At 44.9% G+C, this 24,325-nt stretch overlaps 1 protein-coding gene across 3 annotated transcripts in view; it reads left to right on the forward strand.

Moving 5' to 3' along the window:
• SSH1 (slingshot protein phosphatase 1) overlaps positions 1–24,325 on the forward strand; it is a 120,121-nt gene that overhangs the window by 72,775 nt on the left and 23,021 nt on the right. For all 3 annotated transcript variants that reach the window (XM_030217277.1, XM_030217275.1, XM_030217276.1), the window contains 5 exons: positions 2,417–2,482; positions 4,325–4,519; positions 9,606–9,699; positions 10,446–10,574; positions 20,741–20,787. In XM_030217277.1, the coding sequence (XP_030073137.1) occupies positions 2,417–2,482; positions 4,325–4,519; positions 9,606–9,699; positions 10,446–10,574; positions 20,741–20,787 (531 nt within the window). The remainder of the gene's footprint in view (positions 1–2,416; positions 2,483–4,324; positions 4,520–9,605; positions 9,700–10,445; positions 10,575–20,740; positions 20,788–24,325) is intronic.

The raw sequence follows: 24,325 nt of genomic DNA on the forward strand, positions 1-24,325 counted from the left end.
TCAAAACGTGATGACGTCAAGGGCGGAGCAATGACACTCGAGGGCCGAAACGGCACAGGCACGGAGGCGCAGCAAAAAAAAAAAACCCTCCCCACACAGAGCGAACCACGAACAACGTCCGACGGTCACACGGAGGCAGGCAAGCGGCTCGGAGGGACGGAGGGAGGGGGCCCCCTACCATTATAGAACCTTGCTAGCGCCCATTTCATTGCGCTGAGAAACGGGCCTTTTTTTCCTAGTTGCTTCAATAAAGTAAGGATGGCGTCTGCATACATTTCTCTCTGGTCAGGTGAACTAATTCAGCCAGACAGCAAAGGCAATTTAGGATGGTACCTAAATAATTTATGCAATTATACCCCCCTTACCTGCATATCTGTGTTGTAAGAACTAAGCGTGCTATGTGATTACTGTTAAATGAACCAAAAAGCCAATTAGATGGGCAAGCTTACAGCTCCTTCATTTGGGCGTTGCGTAGAAAAATCTCATAAATTAGAAAGGCCTTCAGTGGAGGACTATAAATTCTGTAGGTGATGACTGTGAATGCCATCTTAATCATAAGGACACATATTCGATTTTTATGTTAGAAACAGTTGGCCTAAATGCCGAACTCGGATGGATGACACTGGTTATGATTCAACTTCAAAGCTGGATCAGAGGCTTCACTAAAGAAGGGAATATCCCTGAAGCACAACACAACGCTCAAAACAAGGCATCGTGTCGGAGCAGTTGAGGAATGGAGTAATTTGAGAGCCATTTGGTTGCAGCATTTTGAGCACTGTGGAAATAATTTTTTTTGGAGCATCTCTGGAATTCAGATAAGTTTTGCACTTTATATTTGATAAGTGCATAAGAATAAATTCCGAAAAAGGGGTTATTAATATGGAGAAATCGTTGGTCACCAATAAGGATTCATGTGTTGTATGACTTCTGATCTCCATTGTGTAAGGATCCACTGTAAACAACTTAAATGTAACTCTGCTGAGTCCTTGTTAGTGCTCTCGGTTTATTTTGGGTGTTTGATTGTTTTATAAAGGTAATGTAGTTTTGTGTGTGTGTGTGTGTTTATGACGTGGAGGGGCATAATCGAAAGGGACGTCCTCGCAAAACATCCCCATCCACCCGGATTTTTGAAACAAGATGGATGTCCATCTTTTGTTTCGATAATAAGGTCAGGGGCACCCAAATCCTGAACTTTGGTCGTCCCTAGACTTGGTCGTTTCTGATTTTCAGCGATAATGGAATCCAAGGACGTCCATCTCAGAAATGACCAAATCCAAGCCTTTTGGTCGTGGGAGGAGCCAGCATTTGTAGTGCACTGGTCCCCCTGACATTCCAGGACACCAACCGGGCACCCTAGGGGGCACTGCAGTGGACTTCAGAAATTGCTCCCAGATACATAGCTCCCTTACCTTGCGTGCTGAGCCCCCCAAAACCCACTACCCACAACTGTACACCACTACAATAGCCCTTATGGGTGAAGGGGGCACCTAGATGTGGGTACAGAGGGTTTGTGGTGGGTTTTGGAGGATTCGCTGTTTCCTCCACAAACTTAACAGGTGGGGGGGGGGGGGGGGATGGGCCTGGGTCCGCCTGCCTGAAGTGCACTGCAGTACCCACTGAAACTGCTCCAGGGACCTGCATACTGCTGTAATGGGCCTGAGTATGACATCTGAGGCTGGCATAGAGGCTGGCAATCAATATTTTTAAAGATGTTTTTTGAGGGTGGGAGGGGGTTCGTGACCACTGGGGGAGAAAGGCACCTGGTCATTTCTGGCACCTTTTTGTGCCTTGGTCGTAAGAAAAACACGACCAGGTAAAGTCATCCAAGTGTTTGTCAGGGACGTCCTTGTTTCTTTCAATTATGGGTCCAGTCTGGTAGCCCCTGTGCTACCCTGGAGGAGGGAGGTCTCCTAGAAGGAGAGCATCACCCTGGTAAAGCAAAGATGGAACATATATATAGAGACAGGCAAGAGAGCAGGAAGAGTTAGAAAGTAAGGTGACTTATTTAAAGAAAGTTGCACATTTCTGTGCGTTTGTAGCCCCTTACAATTTTATTACATCTGTTTCCTGCTTGCAAAAGATTCTTCACCTGAGAGAAATTTGAGATAAAATTGCCCTCATGCCCATGCTTTTTGTTCTCACTGCCAGTGGGCCAGGACCGGTCTCACCAGGCAATATGTGGTCCATAAGCTGTAGTTTGTCCAGCTCTGGCATAAATGCTCATTGAATCCTGACTTGCAGCTCTCTTTTTAACTCCCACTTTTTGTAACATGATAAACTTTTCTGTTAAAAAAAAAAATACCATGTAGGCAGTGCTGTGTTAGCAGAAAAATAATAGTCTTTGTGATGGGAAGAGAATGTTGATAAAACACTCCCGCCTCATGCTGTCTTCCTCCTCCTTCCCACTTTCTTTCAGTGGATTCAGCGTATGTACAGCAGGGAAGACGCACGTTTTCAAGCCGGTGTCTGTACAAGCCATGTGGTGAGTGCAAGTTTCTTTTCTTACCCTGAGGAGGACTGTCTGTATCTGTTCGGTGAGATTGGCTGCAGTTGTTGTGCAGATTCCTTTATTAAGTATCTCTCTAAGGCCAGGGTGGAGAAACCACTAACTCAATAGATTTAAGATGGAACTGACTAGGTCTTGAGGTTTGATTATTATTATTTTTTTTTCTTTAAAGACTGTCCTTCAGACCCATTTGAGCGTTCTTCTCCGACAAGGCACGTGTTTCGCTAAATGCGTTTCCAAGGAAGTCCCCTAGCATTTAAAAATTGATAAATTTGCCATGTCGGAGAACAGTGCCCCTAAGCCGACTAGATGAAGAGCTCCTATTTTAAGATATTGAGTAAAATAAGAAAAATAAGGGGTCCTTTCAGAGAGGCGTGCTGAAAAATGGCTTGTGGTAGTGTAGGTGCGGGTTTTGGGTGCGTGTCAATCCATTTTTTAGCGCTCCTGTGAAAAAGTCCTTTTTTGGGGGGGGGGGGGGCGAAAATGGGATGTGCGGCAAAATCAAATTTGCTGCGCGTGCATTTTGGGTCGGAGACATTACCGCCAGTCATTGACCTAGTGGTAAAGAATCTGGCGGTAATGACCTATGCGTATCAAATGACACTTGGCGCGCGTCTGTTCCGCGTGTCCGAAAATAAAAAATATTTTTCAGATGCGTGTATTGGGGTGTGCGCCAAAAATGAAATTACCACAAGAGCCACGCGGTAGTCGGATGGTAGCTCCAGTTTGGCGTGCGTTGGGCGCGCGTAGACTCTTACACATCTTATAAAAGGACCCCTAAGCTAGTTATTGGATCAAATTTATTGTTCTTATGAGTTTTGATGCTAAAACAATAATATAGGAAGGAGGTGGCCGTTGAGCCGACGATGATTTGATGTTGCAAGTTTCTGCACATGGGTTCGTGGGCGCAGTGCATTACTGCCAAGGTTCATTGTCCAACAAACAAAAAAGTGGGCACAAAACCAGGAGTCCCAGAGACTGGATCACAGTAAAGCTAAAACCACATTTTATTAATTAGTATATTTGACTCGACACAACCGTTGTGTTTCGGCCAAAGGGCCTGCATCAGGAGTCTAAATACAAAGGTAGACAGCTAATGATGATCCAGAATAAGAAATACTGGCGAATAGTGTATAAATGGTCTTAAAAAAGACCTTTGTATTGAATTGTAGAACGGATCACTTGCGTGAAGAGTTCAGCAGGGTCTTCTTTGAGTTCTCCACGCTTTGTGGATTCTCTATTGAAGGTTCATTGTCCAACACATTTACCTTTTTTGGATTTTGGAAGGTATTTATAAGGTTATTGGATATCTGAAGTGAACTCATACTTTGAACGTATGATGCATTTTCATAAAGTAAAACAAAAAAAATGTGTGAGTGCCAAAGAGCAGGTCTAATATTCCCTGGTATTTATTTATTTATTTGCACATTTATACCCCACTTTTTCCCCACGTTAGCAGGCTCAGAGTGGCTTACAATGTACTGATTAGGCTATCGCCAGACCAGTGGTTAAACGATTACAATCAAAATTAGAGTGGATAGTAGAAACAGGGTAAGAAGAAAATTGGGAAGGGTAAGAGAGTCGAAAACGGTCCCAGGAAATGTTGCTAGGAAGGACTTCAGGTATAATTTTCAAACGTATGTGCATGCTTTCCTTTTGAAAATCCACCAGTTCCCACACGGGAGAAAATAGTATATTCATAATTACACATAATCTCAATAATAAAATTGCCCCTTTTAAGTTTCACGTGCTGTTTTCAGTCAGTCTTTTTTTTTTTTGCATAGTCCTATGTTAAAGTATGCCTCGTTTTCCTTCTAGGTCGGCTCTGCAGATCCTTTACAAGGCTTGTGAGGTGGCCAGGCGGTGCAACTACTTTCCAGGGGGGGTGGCTCTGGTTTGGGCCACATATTACGAAAGCTGCATCAGTTCTGACCAGAGCTGCATCAATGAGTGGAACACCATGCAAGACCTGGAGTCCACCAGGCCCGACTCCCCGGCTCTCTATGTAGACAAGTTAGTGGTAACTCATCAGTTTTCACAAGCTCTAGATTCCTTCCATTCCCGAAAATGTGTGTGCTTTCTTTCTTTTAGATGTATTTATTCATCTGATTATTACCCCCCCTTCCCAAGTTTAGGGGCTGTTTTACAAAGCCATGGGTAGCGTGTGCCAAATCTGATTATTACCCCTCCCCCTTCCCAAGTTTAGGGGCTCTTTTACAAAGCCACGGGTAGTGCGTGCCAAATCGACTCTACCGCTGGGGTAGTGCACGCACTGGCGGAAATTCTGAGTTGGTACATGCCGAATACCGCAGTAGAAAATATTTTTCTATTTTCTACTGCGGGGGGCATTCCCGGTGGTAATCGGCAGAGCGGCCGTATTGGCGCATACTGCATAGTTAACACATGGGTGGCATGTGAGCCCTTACCACTAGATCAGTGGCTGACAGTAAGGGCTCAGGCCGTAAATAGGCGCACGCTATTTTAAATTTTTGCGCACGCCGCTTTCCCAGCCCGTTAAAAAAAAGGCCTTTTCCCCAACCGCAGTAAAAAGTGGCCCAGTGCACACCAAAAAGAAGTGCCCACACTAACAGGCCAGCTTTTACCGTGGCTTTGTAAAAGGACCCGCAAATAATTTATTTAGATTTTGCTCACACCTTTTTCAGTAGTAGCTCAAGGTGAGTTACATTCGGGTACTCTGGATATTTCTCTGTCCCAGGAGGGCTCACAATCTAAGTTTGTACCTGAGGCAATGGAGAGTTAAGTGACTTGCCCAAGATCACAAGGAGCAACAGTGGGATTTGAACCGGCCACCTCTGGATTGCAAGACCGGTGCTCTAACCACTAGGCCACTCCTCCACTCAGCAACATTCCATGTAGAATCACCAATAATAGCAACATTCCATGTAGAATCTCAAATAGCAGCAACGGAATCTCAAATAGTAGCAACGTTCGATGTTCCACTGCACTAACCACTAGGCTACTCCTCCACTAGCAACATTCCATGTAGAAGCCTGCCCTTGCAGATCAGCAACACGGCCGCGCAGGCTTCTGTTTCTGTGAGTCTGACGTCCTGCACGTCAGACTCACAGAAACAGAAGCCTGCGCGGCCGTGTTGCTGATCTGCAAAGGCAGGCTTTCTATATGAAATGTTGCTAGTGGAATAACAACATTCCATGTAGAATCTCAAATAGTAGCAACAGAATCTCAACATTCCATGTAGAATCTCAAATATTTATTTATTTAGATTTTGCTCACACCTTTTTCAGTAGTAGCTCAAGGTGAGTTACATTCAGGTACTCTGGATATTTCTCTGTCCCAGGAGGGCTCACAATCTAAGTTTGTACCTGAGGCAATGGAGGGTTAAGTGACTTGCCCAAGATCACAAGGAGCAGCAGTGGGATTTGAACCAGCCTCCTCTGGATGTCAAGACAGGCTCTCTAACCACTAGGCCACTCCTCCACTAAATAAGAGCGAGATATCCTACAAACTGTCTGCATCTGTAGCCGAATTATGAGGTAGAACATGTTGAGCGCGATTGTCAGCCTGCGGCAGTAAGTGGCTTGTAATCCGCTCACAGCTGTGGGTTGAGTTAACACTGGATATTCAGTCCTGGGTCTTGTCCAGCCTCCGGCACAGAATATTGGGTTAGTATGGCAACCTGGAAGCTAACCACATACCGGCTGATATTTGGACTGGTGCACCGTTAGCTTGGCGGATAAAGGTAGGAGGAGTAGCCTAATGGTTAGTGCAGCGGGCCTTGATCCTGACAACTTGGGTTTGATTCCCACTGCAGCTCCAAGTCATTTAACCCTCTATTGCTCTCAGATACAAAAACTTAGATTGTGAGCCCTCTAGGGACAGAGAAAGTACCTGCGTATAATGTGTACAGCGCTGCCCTCTAGGGACAGAGAAAGTACCTGCATATAATATGTACAGCGCTGCCCTCTAGTGACAGAGAAAGTACCTGCATATAATTTGTACAGCACTGTGTACGTCTAGTAGCACTATAGAAATGATTAGTAGTACTAGTAGAATCTGCTTACTTAACCAGTTAGCAAACTGAATATCGATCCTAACTGCTTAGCAAAGTGAATATTGATGCTAACTGGTTAAATACTGACTCTGCCCAAGTTCCGCCCCTGGTCCACCCGGATTGTATGTAGCGCGACTGAAATTGTGTGCACAAATCCAGTTGTATTCTGGGTTTGCACTCACAGTTTAATTAACAAGCCAATTGACACCGATAATCGCCACTTAACAAGTAATTATTAATGCTAATTGGCATTAATTAGAATTTACGCACACAACTTCCTAGGCATATTCTGTAAAGTGGTGCGTGTAAATTCTAATGTGCTCTGCTAAAAGGGGGCATGGCCATGGGCTTGGAGTGGGCATTATAAAAATCTAAACGCACGGTTAGAGAATACACCTGCTCAGTGCTTTGCTTGGCGTAAATGGACGCACCTAGAGTTAGATGCAGGCATGGCCGCTAGGCATATTTTATAAACCGGCTAGGCGTATTCTATAAACCGTGCTTAAATCTAGGCACGGTTTACAGAATACGCCTAAGTGGAAATATTTTCGGTGCCGATTTTTCAGGCATTTTATATAGAATCTAGTCCTATTTGGTTAAATGGCATTGAATAAATCTCTCTTATCCGTTCCCTTCTCCTCTACTGCTAATTCCAGACTCCGTTCCTTTTATCTTGCTGCACCTCAAGCCTGGAATAGACTTCCCGAGCCTCTATGTCTAGCCCCCTCTTTGGCCGTTTTCAAGTCCAAACTTAAAGCCCACCTCTTTACCACTGCTTTTGACTCCTAACCACTGCTCACTTGCCCTATCCTTTATCCTCACCTCTTTATTCCCCTACCCTTAATTGTTTTGTCTGTCTCATGTCGTATCTAGAATGTAAGCTCTTTGAGCAGGGACTGTCTTTTTGTGTATGGTGTGCAGCGATGCGCATGCCTTGTAGCGCTATAGAAGTGATAAGTAGTATTAGTAGTAATGTCTGGGAATGGCCAGCTCGGTGAGGTTTAATCGGTCAGAGGCCTGTCCTGTCCAGTTAAACCTTTTTGAATATTCAACCTGTTGACTTTTACAGCTTTGGCCGGACATAACTGAAGAAGCCCAATGTCCAGGGGTCATCATAGGAGGTGGGAAGGAGAGGAAATCGGAGAAAACATGAGGAAATATTTTAATGAGAGTAGAAATAGAAATGTAAAAATTGTTTACCTTTGGGGGTTGTGCTAACCAAAATAGTGACAGAATTCAGGCCTGCATGTGCTCAAATAAAGAGGTACCCTGTTTCCCTGAAAGTAAGACATCCCTCGAAAATAAGACCTAGTAGAGGTTTTCCTGAATTGGTAGATATAAGGCCTCCCCCGAAAGTAAGACCTAGCAAATTTTTTGTTTGAAAGCAGGGCCACCGAGAGCCGGACAAGGCCGCCCTCGGGCTGCCCCCCCCACCCGAGGTCGCCGGGCCCCCCCTCCACCCACCCTCCATCGCTCCTGGAACTAACCTTAAATGCCTCCTTTCACCTTCGCAGCAGCAGGGCAGACCTCTCCTTCCTTCCGTGCCCCGCCCTCGCGGACGTTACGTCAGGCGAGGGCAGGACACGGAAGGAAGGAGTGGCCTGCCCTGCTGCTGCGAAGGTGAAAGGAGGCATTTAAGGTTAGTTCCGGGAGCGACGGAGGGCGGGCCAACCCCGATCCAACCCCGATGTTTCCCCGTAAAATAAGACAGCCCCTGAAAATAAGACCTAACACATTTTGGGGGGGCAAAAATTAATATAAGACAGAGTCTTATTTTCGGGGAAACACGGTAGGTAGCAGAAAAGAGGGTCCAAAGTCAGGCAAGCAGAAACCACACAAAAAAGAAGCGCAAATAGGCCTTCAGGAACGGAACAAATAGAAGTTCTTTGTTTGTTTCATGTTTCGGCGTTTCTATGCCTGCGTCCGGGGGGCAATTGTAGTGAAATGCTCTCACAGAAAGCACAAAAGGGTCAGTGTGATTGAAACACAGCCACAAACAGAGCCGAAAGGATGACAACTTATGGCAATGCTGCAGTCAACTGGTCCAGCACGGAAAATCAAAACTGTGGTCAATCACTCAAACGTTGTCTTCAAACGTGATTTTCAGCAAAAATTCTTTTGGCGGTTTTGTCATTTGTGCTTCTTTTTTTATGTGGTTTCTGCTCAAATAAAGAGGGGTAGTGGTGAAGACGAGAGGGTTTGGAGGTCGCATATGTGTTTATTAGACTTTATTTATTTACCACAGTGACTGGTAGTAGGTCATAGTTGGTTAATTATGTAACTAATTGATGTGCCACTTATTTATTTATTTTATTTATCTAGCACATTTTTATCCCACATTTTCCCACAAGCGCAGGCTCAGTGTGGCTTACAGTAGTTCAGGAAACATTACAGTTTGTCTGTCCTAATTAGATTGTAAGCTCTGTCGAGCAGGGACTGTCTCTTCATGTTCAAGTGTACAGCGCTGCGTATGTCTAGTAGCGCTTTAGAAATGATAACTAGTAGTAGTAGTCTTGGGATTCCGGAATCTTGATACTCTTTGGGATTCTGCACAGAATCTTGCTACTATGGGATTCCGGAATCTTGCTACTCTTTGTCCTTATCCCTTATTTGTTCTGTTTGTCTGGCCTAATTAGATTGTAAGCTCTGTCGAGCAGGGACTGTCTCTTCATGTTCAAGTGTACAGCGCTGCGTACGTCTAGTAGCGCTATAGAAATGATAAGTAGTAGTAGTAGTAAAGGTAAAACATAGGATGACAGAATTTACAGAAAAGACATGGATAGGGTAAACTGTTCAACAAGAGCCAGTGGGTCAGGGACCCTCTTCAACCGACAACAGGAGAGTCAAATGGCAGGGTTTGGTAGGGAATAGGCTTTTGCAAACAGGAATGTCTTGAAGAACGTTTTGAATAATTGATGGTCAGATATCCCTTTTAATTGCTTCGGCAGTTCATTCCAAGTCTTTGCACTGGTATACGGGCTATTCCTTGTATAGCAGGCGTTAATCTGCAGCAAAAGTGGGGTAACCTTTCTGTGGTAATCTTTTTTTTTTTTTTTTTCCCTGTAGGCCAACAGAAGGGGAAAGAACCGAATGTCTCATTAAGGCTAAGCTTAGGAGCATCATGGTCAGCAAAGACCTTGAGAATGTGACATCCAAGGAAGTAAGTGATTTTTCCCTCCTTCCCTCATTTATTTGATTTTAGTTATGGAAGACCTATTTTTGTGTCAGGCAGGGGGGGGGGGGGGGTCTGTGGGTTTCTTTCTTTCATAGTTGAGTTCAAAATGTTGTGTGTCCATTTCTCAGATACGAAATGAGCTGGAGAGCATGATGAATTGTAATTTAAAGGAATACAAAGAGTTTATTGCCAGTGGCGTACCAAGGGGGGGGGGGGGGGGGGAGCGGTCCACCCTGGGTGCCCGCTGCTGAGGGGGGGGGGGGGGGGTGCCATGCGCCTCTCATCTCCGTGGTTCCCTGCTCTCTCTCTGCCCCGGAACAGGTTACTTCCTGTTCCGGGGCAGAGGGAGCAGGGCCAACAGAGACGACAGCAGCCCGGGGGGGGGGGGGGGGGGGTGTTTGTGCGCCGAGGGGGTGAGTTGATGCGCTGGAAGGGGAGAGGTTGATTTGCTGGGGGGGGGGGGGGGTGTTGATGCTCCGAGGGGGGAAGTTCATGCGCCGGAAGGGGGAGGGTTGATTCGCCAGGGAGGGGGGGGGTTGATGCGCTGAGGGGGGGAGTTCATGCGCCAGAAGGGGGAGGTTGATTCACCGGGGTGGGGGGTCGTGCTGCACCCGGGGAGGGGTGCGCAGCGGTGATCTGCCCCGGGTGTCAGCCGACCTAGGATCGCCACTGTTTATTGCCAAGAGTTTCTTTCATAGTTGAGTTCAAAATGTTGTGTGTCCATTTCTCAGATACGAAATGAGCTGGAGAGTATGATGAATTGTAATTTAAAGGAATACAAAGAGTTTATTGCCAATGAAATGCTTCAAATCCTCGGCCAGATGGACAAAGCAACCCTCATCTTTGATCATCTGTATCTGGTGAGTAATGCTAAGACCAAAAGAGGTGCCTTGGGTCAGACCAGTGGTCCATCAACCCAGCATCTTGCCCCCCACCCCCCCCCCAGTGTCTAGTTTGGGTCACTAGGAAGTACCTGACAAATTTTAATGGGAAGATTTGACTTTCTGTTGCTTGTTCCCAGACATAGTCCCTTTCTATCTTTGGTAATGAACCCAGAAATTTGTCTAATCCCTACACTAGTAAACCTTGACCATATCCTGCAACAGAAAATTCCAGAGTTTCATTGTACAGTGACTAAAAAAAAACTTTCATAAGTGTAAGTTAACGAAAAATACAGAGGTGGGGCAAAAGAAGATAGATCAAATTAAGCATTTGGGGGTAAGGTCAAGAAATGGCGCCAAACTTTAGGCGCCAGGATGATGATGCGTGCTAAGTGCAAATTCTCTAAGGACAGTTCCACACAAAACTGATGTTATAAAATACAGGCAGTCAACGAAAGCAGAACGCACATCTTCAGTGGTTAAAAATGCTTTTACTATTACTACTACTTATCACTTCTATAGCGCTAGAAGGCGTACGCGGCGCTGTACATCATACATAAAAAGACAGTCCCTGCTCAAAGAGCTCACAATCTAAAAATGGAATGTTGCTAGTGGAATAGCAACATTCCATGTAGAATCTCCAATAGTAGCAACATTCCATGTAGAATCTCAAGTAATAGCAACATTCCAGAATCTCAAATAGTAACAACATCCCATGTTCCACTGCACTAACCACTAGGCTACTCCTCCACTAGCAACGTTCCATGTAGAAGCCTGCCCTTGCAGATCAGCAATGCGGCTGCACAGGCTTCTGTTTCTGTGAGTCTGACAGACTCACAGAAACAGAAGCCTGCGCGGCCGCGTTGCTGATCTTCAAGGGCAGGCTTCTACATTACTACTACTACTACTTATCACTTCTATAGCGCTACAAGGCATACGCAGCGCTGTACACCATACATGAAAAGACAGTCCCTGCTCAAAGAGCTCACAATCTAAGTAGGATAGACAAACAGACAGAACAACTAAGAGGTAAGGGAATTAAAGAGGTGGGGATAAAAGGGTACAGGGCAAGTGAGTAGTGGTTAGGAGTCAAAAGCAGCGTTAAGGAGGTGGGCTTTTTGCCTGGATTTGAAAACGGCAAAAGACGGTGCTAGACGTACAGGCTCGGGAAGTCTATTCCAGGCGTGAGGTGCAGCGAGATAAAAGGAACGGAGTCTGGAATTAGCAGTAGAGGAGAAGGGGACATACCTGATGTGGCCATGTTTCGCCTCTCTAGAGCTTGCGTCAGGGGCTACAACTGTATAGCAATATACAACAAAACATAAATGTATTAAATAAATAATAATTAACACATAAAATAAGCTCTCATATTTAAAATAAATATAAAGACTTAATCCATAAGCCACCTCATCAAAAATTTTTAATATATAATGTACATTAAAAGTTAGTGAGTACCACATCCATATTTAAAATAATATAACAACAATCAAAACAAGAAACATTAACAACTCTAGTGTTAATACACATATTAGTTATATACTTTAAAACAGGAAAACTTAATGCTTGATAATTCATAGACTCTTCTTTTAAAAAAAAAAGCCATTTAGTGTTAATATAAGACCATACAAACATTTAAACATACATGCATAGATCATAACTGACCATTAAAGAGAGATTTACATAACAAGACATAAAAGGGAATAATACCTATTAGGTTCCCAAAGGGCACTTGCACCTAATAGCTAGTAAATAACTCCAAATTAAAGCAGCAACAAAAACTGCTCAGCCTGAAGTCAACAAAAGAAACAGGAGATCAATAAAAACCAGAACAGAGTCTTAAAAGCTATAAAACACAAAAGAAAAGGCAAAAAGACTCACAGCTAGCAACAGGAACCACACTCGCAGAGTAACTCCTCCTCATTGAGCAGCAAAAATACTGCAGCTAAACTGACGAGTTATTTTAAGCTTCCTGCTTGAGGTCAGAGTTCACTCACAAACCAGTGAGTAATAAAATCAAATATAAAACTATTCCATGATGCTGGGTTTTCATACCAAAGCGTGACCAAATGGAACTCTTCACCCAAGCAGCTCTGTGAAATTGAAGACTTATCTGTCATTTCGAAAACCGTTGAAAACCCAGCGGATGAGATCGACCACCTACAACTGAATTAGTTAACAAATTAGCACCAGTTAAGGTCAATTATAGCCAATAATTGGCTGTGCAGTTATTGAATTAATTTTCGCGCACAACTGACCACATTCTGTAAATTGCGTGTTCAACTTTGAACAATAACCCCCGGATTCTGTATAGCGCAACTCACATTGCGTGCGCAAATCCAGTTGTAGTATGGATTTTTAAAAATGTATTTATTTATTAGGATTTTTTTACTGCCGCAAGGCGATGTACAGCAAGAATAAGTCAAACATAAGCAATAGACAGTTACAGTAGTAAAAATATTCAAATAACAATACAAGTCTGACACATAGGCTCATTTTCAAAGCACTTAGCCTCCCAAAGTTCCATAGAACCCTATGGAACTTAGCCTCCCAAAGTGCTTTGAAAATATGCCCGATAATATACTATGTTACAAAGTCAACACAATACACAATACACAATAAAACTTTAGGGTGTAAAGCAAAGATGGAACATATAGGGGCCCTTTTACAAAGGGGCTCTGAAAAATGGCCTGCCTTAGTGTAGACGCGTGTTTTGGGTGTGCACAGAATCATTTTTCAGCGCACCTGTAAAATGCCTTTTAAAATTTTTTGCCGAAAATGGAGATGCGGCAAAATGAAACTTGCCACACGCGTCCATTTTGGGTCTGAGACCTTAACCGCAAGCCATTGACCTAGCGGTAAAGTCTCACGCAGTAACCAGGCGGTAATGACCTACGCATGTCAAATGCCACTCGGCGTGCATCCAGTACGTGCATATGAAAATAAAAATTATTTTTTGGACTCGCGTATCGGACATGCGCCAAAAATGAAATTACCGCAAGAGCCATGCGGTAACTCCATTTTGGCGTGGGTTGGGTGCGTGTATATGCTTAAGCAGCTTAGTAAAAGAGCCCCATAGATAAGTAAGACAGAGTAACAGGAGTAAGAAAATAAGATGCCCTTTTACTAAGCTGCTTAGGCGCCTGCGCGCATCATTTCAGAGTTACCCATGCAGTAATTTCATTTTTTATGCTTGTCCATTACGTACGCCAGAAAATCGGGTTGTAAGTCTGAATTAACAGGCGTAGGCGATTATACCACCGGTTAATGCGAGAGACCTTGGGGGGGGGGGCAGACTCAGGACTAATGTCAGGAAGTATTTTTTCACGGAGAGGGTGGTGGATATGTGGAATGCCCTCCCGCGGGAGGTGGTGGAGATGAAAACGGTAATGGAATTCAAACACAAAGGAATCCTGTTTAGAAGGAATGGTTCAGCGGAATCTTAGCGGAGATTGGGTGGCGATGCCAGAAATCTGGAAACAAAACGGGAGCTGGGCAGACTTCTACAGTCTATGCCCTGATCGTGACTGAATAGATAGGGATGGGCTGGAGTGTTAATTTTAAGGGGCTTCGACGTTAGCTTCAGAACTTAGTACAAGAACAGTGCTGGACAGACTTCTACGGTCTGTGCCCTGAGAATGGCAAGGACAAATCAAACTCGGGTATACATATAAAGTATCGCATATCATATAAAATGAGTTTATCTTGTTGGGCAGACTGGATGGACCGTACAGGTCTTTATCTGCCGTCATTTACTATGTTACTGCCATGGCAATGGCTGGTGGTAAGGTCTCAGACCCAAAATGCATGTGAGCCAATTTTTATTTTGCCACACGTCCATTTTCTGCAAAAATTTTTAAAAGGCCCTTTTTACAGGTGCGCTGAAAAATGGATCTGTGTGCGTCCATAACATGCGCCTACACTACTGCAGCCCATTTTTCAGTGTACCTTAGTAAAAGGACCCCTAAGGGACTAATTTAAAGAAAGTTGCTAATGAGGATTTGTTCACGCAACTTAATTTAACAAGCCAGTCAGCACTGATAATTGCCACTTAAACAATTATTGACACTAGTTGGCATTAATTAGAATTTACACATAGAACTGTCTGTAAGTAAATTCTAAGTTGCATAGTTGAAAAGGGGGATGGGGCCATGATGGGCATGGAATGGGCAGGTCATGGGCATTTCTCAAATCTGTGGGCGTTGTGATAGAATATATTCAGTCTGCCTAATTTAGGTGTTGGCATTTATATCAGGTTTTAGTTAGCGCAACTTCTCATGACTAAATTTAGTTGCGCAGACAGGCATGCAGCGTATTCTATAAACCACGTGGAAATTTAGTCTTATTCTATAAAGTATGCCTAAATTCTAGGGGTACTTTATAGAATACGCCTTGGTGTATTTCATTTCAGCGCCAGTTTTTTTAGTCACGATCAGGGGCGTAGCCAGACTTTGGCGGGAGGGGGCACATTTTAGCCCCCCCCCCGGCACCGCCCACCACCAACTTTGACCCCCCCCTGCCGATGACCCTTTCCCCCCCCCCCCCAGCCGAGGTCCTCTTCTTCTGGCGCAAGGCTTTGTTCTGTTTCTGTGAGTCTGACGGGACGTCAGACTCGCAGAAACAGAACGAAGCCTTGCGTTGAAAGAAGAGGACCTCGGCTGGCGGGGGTTGGGGGTCCCCCGCCAGCAAAGGTAGGCGATGGTGGGTTGGCGGCGGGAGGGGGGGTTAAGAGGGTTGTCGGCAGGGTGGTCCAGGGCCAAATCTACGGGGGCCCAGGCCCCCGTGGCCCCACGGAGCTACATCACTGGTTATTTTATTTATTTATTTAGGTCATTTGTACCCCGCCTTTTGCCGCAGTTTAGCAGCCTCATGATATGTAGAATCTAGTCCTAAGTGTAAAGTTCAGTGCCCAGTTTTACAGAATTTGGGGGTTTGTGCCACTCATAGTTGTGTGTTTATTTACATTTTGGATTTAGCTTGCATCTCTTTCAGTAGTAGCTCAAGGTGAGTTACATTAAGGTATACTGAGGAGTCTTTTCACCAAGGAGCACTGATGGGTTTTGCGCTCGCTAATGATTAGCGTGTGCTAAACAATAAGATGCCCATTATATTCCTGTGGGTGTCTTATCATTTAGCGCGTACTAAATCTGTTAGCACACCTTTAGTATTTTAAGTATTTTCCTGTCCCTGGGAGGGCTCACAATCTAATTTTGTACCTGAAGCAGTGGAGGGGTGAGTGACTTGCCCAAGATCACAAGGAGCTGCAGTGCAATTTGCACCCCGGCTTCCCTGTTTGTCAGTCTGGCGCTCTAATCACTAGGCTACTACTCTGTATGGCATTGTAAATCTGCAAATAAAAAGTAAACTGCTAACCGAGTCTCCAGGAATTTTCTTGCAAAATAACAAGAAGCAGTGGATATGTGTAGGAAGTAAGCCATGATCCCTGTTTTTCACAGTTCAAGGAGTGTGAAGAAGGAATGGATCCTAAGGAGCTTAGTCGAGATCGGGTGGCAGAGCCGGTGGTGGGAGGCGGGGCTGGTGGTTGGGAGGCAGGGATAGTGCTGGGCAGACTTATATGGTCTGTGCCAGAGCCGGTGGCGGGAGGCGGGGCTGGTGGTTGGGAGGCGGAGATAGTGCTGGACAGACTTAAACGGTCTGTGCCCTGAAGAAGACAGGTACAAATCAAAGTAGGGTATACACAAAAAGTAGCACATATGAGTTATCTTGTTGGGCAGACTGGATGGACCATGCAGGTCTTTTTCTGCCGTCATCTACTGTGTTACTATGTTACTTCATTCAGATGTTGGCCACTAGAGGGTACTCAAAGGAAAACCAAGCAAAAGAAATGTCTTGAAAGAAAGCCCCAGATTCAATAAAAAGGTTGAGTATAGATCCGCTTCAGCACGGATGATAATTTTTAAAAGCAGAATAGCTACTATTATCGGGTGCTTACTAAAATAACAGCGTTTGTATCTATAAACATCTGTTAGTTTTCTATAGACGCAAAGATTAAGAAATAAAGCCAGAAAAATATGAGATGTCAGCTTTCTATTGCAGTAAGTTAATTCATTTCTTTAGTAGCTATTGGGAGTTAACGGTGCGCCTTCCTTATGTCTGAGCAAAGCCAGCAAAAGATGGAACTTGGGGAAAAATAGGTTCGTAGATGGAGCTGTAGGTTTTCTGCATAATCTATGTTGGTCAGATTTATCTGTAACCTTTGGCTTTTGTAGTAGTTTGATTGCCTGTGGTGAATATTTATCAATCCATTAGGATTCGGAGGCGAGGACAAAATTTATGAAAGGGGGGGTGGGTGTTTGGTTTTGGGCACAGATTTCTGCTGGAATGAAGGGGATGGAAATCCTCTCTGGTTTTACTTTTTCAGCACCTTGGCGACACTTTATATACTACTCGACAGCTGTTTCTTTCTCCAATGGTCTTTTTAAAGACCAGCTCGTGTTTTATTTCACAAGACGCATCATCAACGATAAACGTGATTATCAAGTAGACTCATCAAGGGGCCCTTTTACTAAGCCGCGTAAGCGCCTACGCGTGCCCAACTTTTGCCGATTTGGAGTTACCGCCCGGCTACCGTGTGCCCCTTGCGGTAATTTCATTTTTTACGCACGTCTGCTATACACGCCAGAAAATCGGGCGGTAACTCCGACTTGATGCGCGTAGCCGATGACCGCACAGTTGACATGAGACCTTACCGCTAAGCCGATTTTGATTTTGCCACACGTCCATTTTCGGCAAAAGTATTAAAAAAAGGCCTTTTTTGCAGGCGCACTGAAAAATGGATCTGCGTGCGCCCAAAACGCGCGCCTACACTACCTCAGCCCATTTTTCAGTGCGCCTTTGTAAAGGGACCCCCAAGACCCTTGAGGCAGGTACGCATGTGCTGGAACATGGTACCATGTCGAGTCAGCTTAAATAAACATCCGTAATTTCACCTCGGCGGCCTGAGTCTGTTTTTGAAGAGCCTGATCCAGTTCCCACTCCTTTGTTTTTTGATTCTATCCACCTCGTGGGATCTCTGTGTTCTTTCCACTTTTTGTGGGGTTTTTTTTTTTTTTTTTTTTTTTAACTTTTGCAGCAAACACATCTAGTTATCACGGGTACCATCTCCTGCCCAACCATTTTGTTTTGGGTTTTTATTTTTGTTTTTAAAGTAGAGTGGTGTGGTAGCTGTGTTAGTCCATTTTTAAAGGTAATCAATAGAAATAAAACATGGAAAAGGGCAACCTTCGAAAGCTAACCAAGAAATGTATTAAGTTATGTCCAATAAAAAAGGTATCATCTTATTTTCTTTTCCATGTTTTATTTGGTTTGATTTCTATAGATTCTACATGGAATGTTGCTATTCCACTAGCAACATTCCATGTAGAAGTCGGCCCTTGCAGATCACCAATGTGGCCGCGCAGGCTTCTGCTTCTGTGAGTCTGAAGTCCTGCACGTACGTGCAGGACGTCAGACTCACAGAAACAGAAGCCTGCGCAGCCTTCTACATGGAATGTTGCTAGTGGAATAGCAACATTCCATGTAGAATCTCCAATAGTAGCAACATTCCATGTAGAATCTCCAATAGTATCTATTTTACTGTCATAGTAATGCTTGAATGTTTTCACTTATATACACTGTCAGCTGGCACATTTGCTTATTTCTGATCTGATGAAGAAGGGCAACCTTCGAAAGCTAATCAAGAAATGTATTAAGTTATGTCCAATAAAAAAGGCATCATCTTATTTTCTTTTCCTTGTTTTATTTTGTTTTATTTCTTTTGATTACTTCCTTTAAAAACAAAGGTAATCTAATTTTATTTTTGGCTTACTTGTATGGTCCTCTTTTTCATTACTCTGATGCAGAGTTCTCCTAGCTTGACACTTATTTTTATTTTAAATAATGCCAGTTTGCCTCCAGCATTATAGAGCAAAGCAGAATTCATACCTTGCAGATATAGTTTCAAACTTACTGTATTTGACTTTGTTCCCGTGAGGAAGAAGTTGTTCTCTTCATAATCTGCTTTCATAACTGTGCATATGCCTAACACGTGGGGAGCAGTTTACCAAGTTAATGGTTAGTGCAGTGGCCTGAGAATCTGGGGAACCTGGTTCAATTCCCTCTGCAGCTCCTCGTGACCCTGGGTAAATCATTTAATCCTCCATTGTCCCAAGTAGAAAACAGGCTGTGAGCCCACTAAGTACCAGGGGCGTAGCTACTATGGGGCCATGGGGGCCTGGGCCCCCGTAGATTTGGCCCTGGACCCCCTGCCGACGACCCTCTCAACCCCCCCTCCCGCTCCAACCCTATGTCTGCTACCTTTGCTGGCGGGGGATCCCAACCCCCGCCAGCCGAAGTCTTCCTTCGTTTTGTTTCTGAGTCTGCACGTACAACGTGCAGGACGTCAGACTCACAGAAACGGAACGAAGCCCTGCAGATCACAAGGCTTCGTTCTAGTTCTGTGAGTCAGACGTCCTGCACGTTGTACGTGCAGGACGTCAGACTCAGAAACAGAACAAAGGAAGAAGAGGACCTCGGCTGGCGAGAGTTGGGGTCCCCTGCCAACAAAGGTAGGCGACGGCAGGCGGGGGGGGGGGGAGGTCGAGAGGGTCATCGGCAAGGGGGGGGGGTCAAAGTTGTTGGTGGTGCTGGTGGTGGCGGGGGTTGTCGGCAATGGCGGCGGCGCGGGGTGGGGGGGCTAAAATGTGCCCCCTCACCTCGGGTTCTAGACCCCCCCTCCCGCCAAAGTCTGGCTACACCCCTGAGTACCTGCATCTATTAAATGTAAACCACTTTGGTTGCACCACAGAAAGGCTGTAAATCAAGCCCTTTGCCCTTTACACGCACACTTCTCCCAGCATGGGCTTTGGTGAACTTTCAAACACAAGTATGCCCCCAGGGATTTGCACACTTGCTTTTTTACACAACCAAATTTTAAAAAGTTCACAAGTAGTTCCCTCTAAGCCGAGCTGGAGTCCTTGACCTATTGACCTGACAGCAGAAGGCATTGTTTCATGGTCACATTTTCAATAGTGAGGGACAGGCAAGCTCTGCAGGACTCCAGGGAAACATGCCTGTCCCTAGCACAGTACTGAAGCACTACCCCCTACTTTCAGTAATGTAGTTGGAGGACTCCCGCTCAGCTTAGAAGGAGCAGTGTCTGTGGCCCCCCCCCTCCCCCCACTCAGTGTGGGTAGTTTTGCGCATACAGGTTGTTCATGTACATGTTGGACAGGCAGTTAATAAAAGCCTTATTCTGCAGTTAAAATGCTGCTTTATCCACAGAAATGCTTATGAAAACTACTACTACTACTTATCATTTGTAAAGCGCTACTAGACGTACGCAGCGCTGTACACTTGAATATGAAGAGACAGTCCCTGCTCGACAGAGCTTACAATCTAATTAGGACAGACAAACAGGACAAACAAGAGATAAGGGAATATTAAAGTGAGGATGATAAAATAAGGGTTCTGAACAAGTGAACAAGGGTTAGGAGTTAAAAGCAGCATCAAAAAGGTGGGCTTTTAGCTTAGATTTGAAGGCGGCCAGAGATGGAGCTTGACGTACCGGCTCAGGAAGTCTATTCCAGGCATATGGTGCAGCAAGATAAAAGGAACAGAGTCTGGAGTTAGCAGTGGAGGAGAAGGGTGCAGATAATAGAGATTTACCCAGTGAGTCTTTTATTCTGGCTTCTGGGTAAATGTGGGCCTCTGTAATTGAATTAATAAAATGAGATGGGCTTGAACACTTGGTGGCGAGAGGTACGTACTGCCCAGGCTTTCACTCCATGGCTAGACAGGACTGGAGTTGCTGCAGATGCAGCCCTCGCAGCCCTCGAGGAAGTTGAAAGGGGAAACTGCTGGGCCTTGCTGAACAGGGGACAGTTGGTAACCAGACAGGGACGGTTAGCACATGTGCCAGTGGGGAGGGAGGGAGGAGTGTAGTGACATGACCCTTGCCCAAGGATGGTCACCTTAATAGCCAGCTTAAAAGGGAGGAGGATGCTGCCGCTGCTTCTCATCCCCAGTTCAGACTGAGCTGATGATAGAGGCCAAGAGAAAATTCCCAGGCAAGGAAAAGGTAATAAGTCTGTTACTGTAATGGGGAGATTAGAAGGCTGGTTAATGTTTGACTTTTCTTTGTGCCCCAGGGCTCGGAGTGGAACGCCTCTAATCTGGAGGAGCTGAGAGACTCTGGGTAAGTCTGTCAGTTGTACTTGGATCTGGGACTGTTGATTCCAGGCTTACAAGTGCCGAGTTTTCTCATCAAAATTTAAGTCTCTGTGGCTTGGGCGGCAGAAAGAGCTGCTGAACTGTACGGATTAGACCTTGTGCTTCATTTCTGTATGTTTTATTTTGTGAACTGCTTAGTTTTAAGCAGGCTACGAAATTTAAAACCAAATAAAAAAATGTTAGCTTTTTAAAAATTGTCAAAAGAGAAATCAGTTATTTGATTATTTAAAGTATTTTCTGAGTCAGAAATACCACTGTCGGCTACTGATTTGAAATGATAGTTAACAGCTTTTCAGTTTCATATTGAAATAAAATGATACAGCAGAATTTGGGAGATTGATGTAATCAAAGGTGCGAGTTGCTGTGAGATTCCCAAATAAGTCTCAGGCTTCATCCCTGACGGTTCATCTTTCTAAGCCCAGTCTTTATTTCTCTTAGAAATTTGTCTTTATGGGAGATCATTTTTTTGTATCGATAATTGTTTTTATTTAAAAACTTTTCATATATATAAAATAACATTGTTTCATCAAAACAAACTATTCAACAATTATCACAGAAACGCAATACCCCTCTCCAACCCTTAAATCCCCCTTTATGGGGAATAATTTTATATCGGGGCATCTATAAAAAAAAGTTTTTTTTTGAACAAAAGCATCTGTTATATCAGGATATCATATGCTTGTACCTTTTTTTTTTGGTGGTGGGGGGGGGGGGGGGGGGGGTTGTTACATTTGTACCCCGTGCTTTCCCACTCGTGGCAGGCTTACATGGGGCAATGGAGGCTTAAGTGACTTGCCCAGAGTCACAAGGAGCTGCCTGTCCCTGCAGTGGGAATCGAACCCAGTTCCCCAGGACCAAGGTCCACCACTCTAACCACTAGGCCACTCCTCCACTAGCAACATTCCATGTAGAAGCCTGCCCTTGCAGCTGCGCAGGCTTCTGTTTCTGTGAGTCTGACGTGCAGGACGTCAGACTCACAGAAACAGAAGCCTGCGCGGCTGCAAGGGCAGGCTTCTACATGGAATGTTGCTAGTGGAATAGCAACATTAACATTCCGTGTAGAATCTCAAATAGTAGCAACAGAATCTCAATAGTAGCAACATTCCATGTAGAATCTCCAATAGTAGCAACATTCCATGTAGAATCTGAAATAGGGAAAGGGAACTGGGACTTGATATGCTGCCTTTCTGTGGGGTTTACATAGTATATACAGGTACTTATTTGTACCTGGGGCAATGGAGGGTTAAGTGACTTGCCCAGAGTCACAAGGAGCTGCCTGTGCCTGAAGTGGGAATCGAACTCAGTTCCTCAGGACCAAAGTCCACCACCCTAACCACTAGGCCACTCCTCCACTTGGAGTCCTGGTGCACAAATACTCTTGTACACATTTACAGCTGCAGCTTCCTGCTCGTAGTCTATGTGGGTATATGCACATCCCACAATCCAAATTAAAGTATGAAGACACTTCTGTTGGTGTGCATGCCTGAATGCCAGATGCATCCATGCATTTTTATTTGTGCAGTATATACTTTTAAAATCTACCATTCTTGGCAGTGAACAATAAAAACATATGTTACCCGGTCAAAATAGCCCCGACAAAAAAGCTCCAGACATAATAGCCCCTGACATAACAGCCACTGTCAAAGCGGCCTGCCCACAATATAGCCCTTGACAAATTAGCCCCCCGACAAGAATTTTGTTTATTTATATATTCTACATACAGTGCAATGCTGGTAGGAGCCTTTATCAGTAAAGATTTCACTTGTAGTTTATCATCTTTTTTTGTGATGTACATAGTAGATGACAGCAGAAAAAGACCTGCACGGTCCTTCCAGTCTGCCCAACAAGACAAATATGTGCTACTTTTTGTGTATACCCTACTTTGATTTGTACCTGTGCGCTTCAGGGCACAGACCGTATACGTCTGCCCAGCACTATCCCCGCCTCCCAACCACCAGCCCCACCTCCCAACCACCGGCTCTGGCACAGACCGTATAAGTCTGCCCAGCACTATCCCCGCCTCCCAACCACCAGCCTCGCTTCCCACCACCGGCTCTGGCACAGACCATATATGTCTGCCCAGCACTATCATTGCCTCCCAACCACCAGTCCCGCCTCCCACCACCGGCTCTGGCACAGACCGTATAAGTCTGCCCAGCACTATCCCCGCCTCCCAACCACCAGCCTCGCTTCCCACCACCGGCTCTGGCACAGACCATATATGTCTGCCCAGCACTATCATTGCCTCCCAACCACCAGTCCCGCCTCCCACCACCGGCTCTGGCACAGACCGTATAAGTCTGCCCAGCACTATCCCCGCCTCCCAACCACCAGCCCTGCCTCCCGATCTCGACTAAGCTCCTGAGGATCCATTCCTTCTGCACAGGATTCCTTTATGCTTATCCCACGCATGTTTGAATTCCGTTACCGTTTTCATTTCCACCACCTTCCGCGGGGCTGGTGGTTGGGCGGCGGGGATAGTGCTGGCCAGACTTATATGGTCTGTGCACTGAAGAGGACAGTACAAATAAAAAAGTAGCACATATGAATTTATCTTCTTGGGCAGACTGGATGGACCGTGCAGGTCTTTTTCTGCCGTCATCTACTATGTTACTATGTGAGGGCATTCCAAGCATCCACTACTCTCTCCGTGAAAAAATACTTCCTGACATTTTTCTTGAGTCTGCCCCCCTTCAATCTCATTTCATGTCCTCTCGTTCTACCACCTTCCCATCTCCGGAAAAGGTTCGTTTGCGGATTAATACCTTTCAAATATTTGAACGTCTGTATCATATCACCCCTGTTTCTCCTTTCCTCCAGAGTATACATGTTTAGTTCAGCAAGTCTCTCCTCATACGTCTTGTAACGCAAATCCCATACCATTCTCGTAGCTTTTCTTTGCACCGCTTCAATTCTTTTTACATCCTTAGCAAGATACGTTATTTTTTTCTAGGGGGCTATTTTGTCAAGGGTTATTTTGTTGGAGGAGCCATTTTGTTAGGGGCTGATTTGTCAAGGTATATTTTGTTACAGGGCTGTTTTGTCGGGGCTATTTTGTCAGGGTGCCAAAACATACAATAATAAAACAAATAAAAAACAGATCTACCAGCATAAAAATAAACTTTCACATTGTCGTATCCAGGTAGAAACCAAGGCCAGGTTTTTGCTGTAGGATCCCACACTCCGTGCAGAGGGAAAGAGGTGGAAACCAAACATCTAACAGAGGATCTCGGATCATTTCAGCAGGCAGTGCCTTCCACTTGCAGAGCAGATTGGTAGCAGAAGTCAGTACCGCAGGGCTCCCCAAATCTGGCCTGGGGGTACCCCCAGAATCAGTCAGCTTTCCAGGATATCCGCAGTGAACATGCATGAGAGAAACTGGCCAAACTAGAACCTCACTACTGTAATTTCAAGAACACTGAAAATGAATCACCTGAAAACCAAAGTGGTTCTGGAATCCCCGGGTCAGCTTTCAGGAGCTGTGCAGTACTGTAATATTTAGC

The sequence above is a fragment of the Microcaecilia unicolor genome, chromosome 11, assembly GCF_901765095.1.
Source record: "Microcaecilia unicolor chromosome 11, aMicUni1.1, whole genome shotgun sequence".
NCBI lineage: Eukaryota > Metazoa > Chordata > Amphibia > Gymnophiona > Siphonopidae > Microcaecilia > Microcaecilia unicolor.